The sequence below is a fragment of the Salmo trutta genome, chromosome 23 (assembly GCF_901001165.1).
Source record: "Salmo trutta chromosome 23, fSalTru1.1, whole genome shotgun sequence".
Lineage (NCBI taxonomy): Eukaryota > Metazoa > Chordata > Actinopteri > Salmoniformes > Salmonidae > Salmo > Salmo trutta.
The window spans coordinates 18,678,167-18,687,954 of record NC_042979.1 but is presented as its reverse complement, the minus strand read 5'-3'; the positions used below and the strand labels follow the sequence as shown (position 1 = coordinate 18,687,954).

The 9,788-nt window shown below is 40.9% G+C and overlaps 1 protein-coding gene across 1 annotated transcript; it reads right to left on the bottom strand.

Annotated features, from left to right (window-relative positions):
• Window positions 1-4,376: 4,376 nt before the first annotated feature.
• Window positions 4,377-5,858, bottom strand: LOC115160274 (piggyBac transposable element-derived protein 4-like). Its single transcript, XM_029710640.1, has one exon. It carries the CDS (start codon window positions 5,856-5,858, stop codon window positions 4,377-4,379), a length of 1,482 nt encoding a protein of 493 aa, XP_029566500.1.
• Between the last annotated feature and the right edge of the window lie 3,930 nt (window positions 5,859-9,788).

Below are 9,788 nucleotides of genomic sequence, written 5' to 3'. Positions count from 1 at the left end.
AATAGGTTGTTCAATTCCTGGGAACACCATATGTAAAATGTATACACGAATGACTGTAAGTCAATTTGGATAAAAACATCTGCTAAATGGCATATATATATATATTGTACCTATGTCTACAAAGAAGATATGCCCAGGATAAGATATGACGTCCAGAAAAGCAATACACAGATCAGTGTAAGAAGAAAACTTAAAGAACTACACATGACAGAACTTAGCCACATAATCCCATCTATGAACATGTGTTTTGAAGAATCTTCTCCTCCCAAAGATTTCTGTTCCATCTCTGAATATAAGAGCAGGGAGTAAGTACTGAGGGATCTCCTATAACCAGTACCAGTGTAATCCCTTACTTTACAGCAGCATAGATTTCAGCAGCGGATGATTTGGAGATTGTGTCTGAGGTTGGGACTACCCTGGATGACCCTGGGGATGGATAGATCAACTGGTTTTCTTTAGCTACAGGCAGAGATTGGCCATTGTGAAGAGAGATATGCCCTGCAGGCAATGTCTGCCAGGCTGGTGGTAGATTTCAGATGTACAATAGGGGAATTGAGTGGATCACTGCGTGTGTGTGTGTGCGTGTGCATGTGTGTGTGAGAGAGACTGGGAGCGGGAGTGTGTGTCAGGGAGGATTTAAGCAACGATAAGCAGAACCCCTTCCAGCTATTATTTCACCACCGGTTGATGGTGTCTCCTTTCTTATTGCATAACACCTATCCATTTCCATTTCATCTACAGTAGCCTCCATTATCTCACTCTCATAACATGACCCACTCCACATAATAATATGACATCACCAGGCATGCTGTTTTTGTATCAGGCTGTACATCAACAGGAGCTGTCCAGTGCTGAAATTAGGTACTCTTTGTATTCAGTGACAAAATGTTATGATGTGATGTGATGTGAGGTATCTAAAATGTACCTGTGTTTGTCTACTGTGTGTATGGAACACTTAAAGCCAGAATTGGTAAATCAGTTTCCTTATTTTGTTTACATTTTATATTTTGTTTTGTCGGGTCAATAAAACAAACCCAGGCAAGACGTCATAACATGCTCTAGAGTCTAGGCTACCTGAGAGTTCTTTTAAGCAGCTGCTGGGCCAGCCACCCTTTGATCCATATCAACCGTGCCTCTTCTAGTTACAACAAGCATAAGGCTGCTGTATTATAAAATAACAAGTCAGCCACGAACGTAATAGCAGTAAAATGAAATTCAAATGTGCATTGCTAGACAACAATATAATGCAGTAGTGCCGTTATCTGCTCAATCTCAGTCTTGCAGTGCAAAACCTTGTCTGGAAAAGTCGACCCTTAGCAACTATAAAATAAATAAGCCATCAAAAGGTTGCAATAGTAAACAAAACACCCAAGAGGAGAACAATTAGCCAGCTAACAACTCCAGCAAAGTTTGCAAGTAAGTGCACAAACGTTTGGTTTTACTATAGTAGGCTACACCACCAATTTGCACATTTAGCAATGCTTTAATATATCGACAGCTGTTTGCTAGCCAGCTAAATTATCTCGCTAGTTTGCTGTGTAACTACTGTACTGTAGTTTCACTTACCAGCTAGCTCAGGCTTTCGTGATTGTTATTGGCAGTGTCCACAGCAGCATGATACTGGCACTAGTCGTGAGTGAGGAATCCCTGTTTGTATTGTTGATGTGTTGCTTTAGTAGTGAATGCATCAGAGCAACAGATAGAACGTGACAAAAATGCGTCATAATTATCTAGAGAAATCGGACCTGCAGTTTGTAAATAAAGCTGCTGTACTTGTAACTCGCGAAAACTTATTTTGTATCACTTTGAAGTGACCCAAATGGCAAATGAAGCTTTCATGTATCCATTTTGAGATATATTAAACAATTTAAAAATATATATTTTATTTGGGACTTACTGAGTCTGGCTTTAAAGTTCCAATGCAGCCTTTAAAAAAAAATCTCAATATCAAATAATTTCTTGGAAACCATTAAGATCGTTCTCAATTCAACTGTTCAAAAATAAACAAAAATAGCTTCTTAGTTAACAGCAATTTCTCAAGCAAGAATTTTGATAAGACTGTCTGGGAGTAGTCTGAATGTGGAGGGGGAAACTGAAAACTAGCTGTTACTGGCAGAGAGGTTTGGAACTCTATTCACCAATTAATGAATTTGGCCAAAACTCTGGCCACTTTAATAATGGAGCTACACCCGCAACAACATTTACTAGATATGTGTATGTGACCAATAAAATGTGATTTGATTTGAACTCCATCCCACCAAAACAGGCAGAAATTTCAAGTAGGCTTAGATTTTGCTGAAGCATTGTGGATGGGGATGATGGATGAGCGTAAGCATCTGCCTCTGGTTCCAAAGGGCCAAAGAGTCAAGTTGTATGTTCAAATCCAGCGATAGAAAGATGTTTTTTGATATTTTAGTTTTAAGCCTATCCCAAATCTTAACCCTTACCTTAACCATTCAGGGTTAATGCCTAACCTTAAGAATTCGGAGTTAATGCCAAAACTTAACCTTAAACACTTAGAAATTTGACATTTGGAACAACTTTAAAATGTGATGTTTTAAAAACATGGATGAACATCTAATTCTGACATGAGACTGTGAGAGCTTGGTGGAAAGGGCATTATCATCATTTTCACAATTTCACAGTATTATTTCAACCTCATAACGTGGAAATTCAGCGCTTTATTTACTTCCCCAGAGGCAGATGAACTCGTGGATACCGTTTTTACTGTATATCAGTGGCGGTCAGTGCCGTTTAAGATGAGGAAGGATGTTTTTTTGTTTTTTTATGAGTGTGGCCTTTATTACAGCATATTAGATGAATGGCATTCATATTCCATTTGCCCAGTTCAATGTAACAGTGATAGGTTTAGGCTACTACATGATACTCAGATTTTCCTCATACACATCATGAGGTTGCTACAACCTAGCAAATTAATTAAAGTTTATAACGTGTGTGCACAGGTCGAGAGAAAGATTTGAAGTGACATGCAGTGACAGATGGCGAGACAGTGACACTTTCAAAACTGCCTTGCGCACTCTTGCCTCCATCTAGCTGATCTAGTGTGTAATCATTAGTCCAACACTTGCAAACAAGAGTTTCTATTGGACAAATTCAGGTGTTTATCACTGTTTCGTTTCATTTTCTTCCATTTAAGAAACGTTTTTAAACAGAATTGAAGGAATGAATACATCCCCGATCACATGTACTGCAAAAACAGCCACGTTGTATTCCTTCTCGCATCTATGCGCTCTCCTCCTCTCACATTTTCCCTTCGCTTGTGGACTTCAATGCACAACACATCAGCTATATGTGACCAGGCTAAACCTTTCCAAACCAAACCATATCATAACCGCTACACACAGCCTACATCGTTGTCATCATATTAGCTAAAGTAACATCATAGCTAATAGAACTACTGCGTTAGTAAACCCGCGACAATCATGCAGTAACGGTACAGTCAGTAACGGTACAGTCAGTAAGCAGTTTAGCACTTACCGGCAGGCCCCGGTGGCAATAAATTAGTAAATCCAAATGCTTACCTTGACTTGGAAGAGCTCCAGTGTTGTGTTGGATAGTCATAGCCAGCAAGCTAACATAGCATCCCTCTTTTTGAGGGAATTAATTTGTTCAAAACTATTTAACTATTGTCTTTCTGTGAGTCAACTACTCACCACATTTTATGCACTGCAGTGCTAGCTATCTGTAGCTTATGCTTTCAGTACTAGATCCATTAACCTGTTATGGCTACCCCCCCCCCTTGTCTTAATTTCCGCCTGAAGACATATCCAAATCTAACTGCCTGTAGCTCCGGCCCAGAAGCAAGGTTATGCATATTCTTGGTATCATTTGAAAGGAAACACTCTGACGTTTTTGGAAATGTAAAATTAATGTAGGAGAATATAACACAATAGATTTGGTAGAAGAAAAGAGAAGGAAATAAGCATACGTTTTCTGTTCTTTTGTAGTTGTGGGTTCATTGAAATGAACAAACAATCAGACAAACATTGAGATATGATGCTGGAGATAATTTGAAATTATAACAGAAGTGGGCAACAAATTATTTCCAAAGTTTTAGACGGATACCTTCAGGAATGAGCGAGGAACATGACTTTGAGCATGAGGTCACCCAGGTGTCCCTCACAAGTTTCCCGAATGTACCCAAGTGGCCGAATTGGTACAGTGATACACTGTTGCAAATGACTATATTCAAATTACCAAAAAATCAATTCTAACACACCAGAAACCTTTTTTTTTTATTTTATTGGAAAAAATTTTTTTTTTTTTTTTTTTTTTTACATTTTAGAAACATTACAAATAACATGAACTATTTACAGTTTGAGTATACAGCCTTATGTTGTGCAGACCTCAATCCTCTACACAATACCCTGCTGCTGATGCCAAAGCCCATAGCAGTCTCTTTCAGGTGTGAAACACAGGGTCACCGCGCAAGTCACACAGGTCACAGGGGACTTCTTATGGCAGAGAGCACAACGAAGCCTCCCTACTGAGCCCTTCTTGCCCTGAGGCACATCCCTGCCTGCAATTATAAACTTCAGCATGTGAAGTCCACCAGTTGCAGGAGCAGGAGGTACAGAGCCAGAGGGGACAGAAGCTGCTTCAGTGGACTTGCTGTAGCTAGCAAGCTCGCTGATGAGCAGCTCTCTAAAAGCCAGCTGTGAGATGAGGGACTGCCCACAGCTCTTTGCCATTTCCCTGTGGAGTATGAATGAGTTCACTACAGCAATATCAATAAAATGGTAGAACAATGTCTTATACCACTTTTTTGTTTTATGGAGGACATTGTAGTAGCCTATCAGTGCGTCTGATAGGTCTACACCCCCCATGCTCTTGTTATAGTCTTTTATTGCTGCAGGAATGGGGACATTCTTGGTGGTCCATGCCCCAGTAGCGCCCTTCACGCGACGGACGACGTGATCACCACTGAAGGCCTTGTGGATACTGGAGCACATGACCACCTCTCTGGTGTCCATCCACTTTACAAAAAGTAGTCCATCCTGGCGAATCCATCTCATGGCACCCCGATCAGCCCGCTTAGGCATGTCATTTACCTTTGTCTTGGGGAAGCCCACTCGATTGGACCGGATGGTGCCACAGGCCCACACCTCCAGCTTCCTGAGGTCAGCAAATAGGGTAGGGCTTGTATAAAAATTGTCCACAAACAATTTGTAGCCCTTCCCCAGGAGCTGAAAATCTAGCAACTCCATGACAGAGTCGTAGCTAAGCCCCTTACCGGTCGCACAAGTGCTCTTCCCCTCATAGACAAAAAAATTGCACGTGTATGCACACGCAGAATCGGCTAAAACAAACAGCTTGTAACCCCACTTGGTCGGCTTGTTACGCATGTACTGTTTTAGTCCAATTCTGGCCTTTGAGGCTACCATCCTCTCGTCGATGGACAGGTTCTGGGCGGGCTGAAAATAGGTCTTGCAGGCCTCAACCACACTGTGGTAGAGAGGTTTGATCTTGCAGAGCCTATCAAACCCTGCTGTGCCTCGCTTCTTCTCGTTCTCCTCATCAACTTGAGGGTCACTGATGTGAAGAGCCTGTGAGATGTTCAGGAACCTTTTACAGGAAATGACAGTGGTGGGGAAAGGCAGGTTATAAAGGGGTGCAGTTTTCCAGTAGTCTTTGAGGGTCTTCAGCTTTACAATACCCATGTAAATTACTATGGAAAAATAGCTGAACATCTGTGCCACGGAAATGGGCTTCCATGCCTCTTTCTTGCCATCCTGCTTCTTAGCACCATACTTGTTAGTATTGAAGATCAGGGAATCAACAACAGAGGTGGTAAAAAAAAGCTGGAAGAGTTGCATGGGGCTGTACTTGGAGGTCATGTCTAGCTGAGGTCCTGGTGGCCTTTTTGGTCTGAACAATGGAGGAGGTGGGGCCACATCCCCCTCTTCCACAGAGTGCCAGCACCCCTCCTCCTCTCTGCCAGCAGGTTCCACACCTCCCCTCTTCCGCCTCTTTGTCCCGGACTTCACACCTCTAGATGGCCGGGCGGGTGTGGTGCCAGAGACAGCAGGGGTCCTCCTGGAAGGACCAGCTTCAGTGGGGGATGGGCATCTTGGCACCGGGGGCTCCCAGTCAGAGTCGCTATCACTGTGAAATAATAACACACACAGAACCATTCAATAAAATAGCATTTCTAAAATATTGTTTTGATAATATACAATGTACAATGTATACAATAAAATTGCTAACATATACAGACACACAGACACAGATTCTATATAGGAGCAGGGAACAACTCTCAATTGCATTTCCAATTAGAATTTTTTTTTTTTTTTTTTTTTTTTTTTTATAAAACTCAAATAAATAATATCTTATATAATAATATAACGGTACTTACGCGTCTAATATTGCGTCTTCCCCATGAATAAACATGTCCTCAGTTTTAGAATCTATAGAGTGAGAACTATCCGAATCAAAATTATACAATTCACTATCACTTTCCCGATCTATTTCTTCAATAATCTCTCTAACATCTCTATAATTCAATTTCGCCTTCGATTTCCCTGATTTGGCTGCCATAACTCCGGTAAAAGCAATACTAACAAGCGAAAGTCCTGTGCGTAAATAGCGTGGCTACTCCAGTTGAAATTTCAATGGCGAATGGTCTTGTCTTTACGCGTGAGTTTTAGACGTAGGATCATCTACCTGGTTAGAATCGTCCCACATCGCCGTTTACCTCAGCTCATTGGCTATCTCCCAAGCTAGATTTCAAGACGATCAGTGGTCATTGGGCCGAAATACAGTCAATCAATGAAGCAATGGCCATATCATTGGTGCGCAATGAGGTCGGAGGTTGGTGTGTTCAAATGAGTACCTATCGGTCAATAGGTCCCGGGAAAGAACAAGCAAGTTTGGCTGTGCTACTAACAAACATAGTATTGCTCTGAAGCCAACCATGACTACATAAACACAACGTTAGACTGAGAAGTTACCTCCAAAAGTTGAAGGACACCGAATTCACGACAGAAGCCGTTTACAAAATGTTTCGTTTTAGCTTATAAAAATAGATTTTATCGAACAAAACAACCATTTATTGTTTCGTCATGACCTTCTGTATTGCCAAAGAAGAAGATTTTCAAAGGTAATTCACGAATTTCATTGGTATTTGTGACTTTTGCGACTAATAATTCCTCGTTAGTAACTGTACTAAATGTTTGCTAACTGAGCGATAATGCATGGTTTGCTTTCGCAGAATTTTTTTTTTTAAATATGACACTGGGGATAGATTACCAAGAGGTATAGCTTTAATTTGGAGTATTGCACTTGTGATTTTAGGAAAGTTAAAATAGTTGTAATAGTTCATTTTGTGCTTCAAACTCTGCATTGTTGTCCTAACGTTCCGCTAGCGGAACGTGTAGATGTAAGAAGTTAACTGATCCTTTGATTGGGTGGGCAACATGTCAGTTCATGCTGCAAGAGCTCTGATACGTTGGAGGACGTCCTCCGGAAGTTGTCTTAATTACTGTGTAAGTCTATGGAAGGGATGAGAACCATGAGCCTCCTGGGTTTTATATTGAAGTCAATGTACGCAGAGGAGGACAGAAGCTTGCTGTCCTCCAGATACACCTTTGTGCTACCCTACAGAGTGCTGTTGAGGCTACTGAATAACTTCATTGCAAAACAGTGTTTTAATAAATAATTTGGTGGTGAATATATTCAGTATAGTTTTATATAAAAATAACTTTTGAAATGTATAAAAATATATATTTTTATGAAATTCTCTGAGAAGGATGGTCCTCCCTTCCTCCTCTGAGGAGCCTCCACTGCTGTATATCTCTGTGTGCAGTTTTAAGGAAGTTGTTAACTATAGTAGCATTAGCTCAATTGCTAATTAGCGTTAGCGCAATGACTGGAAGTCTATGGTAACTGTTAGCATGCTAATATATACCATAGACTTCCAGTCATTACACTAACGCTAGTTATCATTGGCTCCCGAAACGACCTCTTAACTTCCTTCATACTGAATGCAGAGACATAAAAATGGAATCCATGAGTTCATCGGACTTTGGGGAAGTAGATTGCCAAAATCCCGAAGTATCCTGAAGTATCCCTTTATTTCACACACAAAAAAAATATATTGATTGTTCCACCCACATTGCCGCAATTCATAGCAATGAGCACCACAACATGGCCAAAACGGATAAAAACTGCATCTGAATGTGTGTGTGTGTGTGTGTTGGATGGTTGCATTCATTATTAATTACATAAGCAAGATTTATGGTGATAATTGACCCCTATGTTCAGCTCAACAAATCATCCCTTTAATTTTTACTGTGGTGGCCAACCAAACAGACTGGACAAAACTCTATAAATCCACTGAGACTGGGTATAACAAGGGATTTGACCCCCAAGAGTAAATCTGGTCGGGGCTGAAAAAGTTGCTGAAGGGAGGGATACGGATCTCATACTTTTTTTTACCAATGTTAAAATGTTTGATTTTGGGGAAGGTCATTTTGTTTTCATTATGGTATTTTATACATGATAGGTTAAAACAATCAACTTTGTGTACTATGTATGTACCAAACCTTCTTATATTCAATACAAGCACTGCATATTCCAAAGTCAATCAACAGTACCCCTAAAGTTTAAACCGTGAAAACTATTCATTTCGGGGCAAACATTACTTAGGGACGGTGACGTCACTGCACCAAGCTACGCTAGCTACGACTATCTGACCTCTGCAACAGCAGCCCTAATTCTCTATAATACCTGTACATAATACACACAGCATATAAACACTAAACCACAGCAGAGAAAACACAAAGACCTAGAACACATCCACCTACTGTACTTTGCATCCACCCATGTCTTTAAGGAACCTTCTGGAAGCAGTAAAAAGGGATCAACCGCTGACACCAAATGTCACCGTTTATTTTAAATCCCTCCTGTACCCTTTTGACCTTGACCCTATAGGTTGCTGGAGTATAAAGCATGGTAAACCTCATGGTAAACCTTAGTAAAGAACAGTAAAGTCTTTATGCACCCTAAGAGGCTGAGCTTAAAAAAGATGCAGCATCAGAGGCTAACATCTGTCTGAAGTCAGGAGAAAGGCTGAGGCCCAGATGTCAGGAAGATTTGTTTTATGGGAGCAGCATGGTGGCATCCTGTTCCTGTCTGGTCCCTTACTTCAGTGGGCTGCCCAGTGGGTGAACTGGGATTATGGTTACAGTACATCTGGTGCCCTGGCACAACTGGTGCCCTGCTTCCATATCTGATCATGCATTAAGATGCATAAAACTATACTGTTTACACTTGACATATTTCACAAGGTGACCAATTTGTATTTGCAAGTTGTTTAACATTATTATAAATGTGGATGTTACTGCGTTCATTCATTTGACCCTGTTTCTGATAGTCTTTACACTAATATATAATGTAGAACAATGAACGTTCGATAATCCGATTATAAGGACAAAGTCCAAGATATAAATAACAATTAGCACGTCATCTCAATGTTATAATAATGAAGGTAAGGCATTATGAGGTTGTTTTATGACGTCTCTGCTTATTAATAAATATTTATCACCCAGATGTGAACCCTGGACCATGGCCACACTGCTGCTGATGCCACAGACACACACACCGCTGGCCAAATCCATTGATGTCCGGCTGTGTGTGTGTGTGTATGTGTGTGTGTGTGAGAGTGTGTGTGTGCGTGTGTGTGTGTGTTCCAGGGTGGATGGGTGGCAGAGCTTGTTCCAGGCAGCTGGATTGTCTCCTAATCGTGTTGTTGCTGTCTCGCACCCGTA

Excerpts from the sequence above, each read along its gene's own strand:
- LOC115160274 (XM_029710640.1), bottom strand. The coding sequence starts at position 5,858 with ATGACCTCCAAGTACAGCCCCATGCAACTCTTCCAGCTTTTTTTTACC.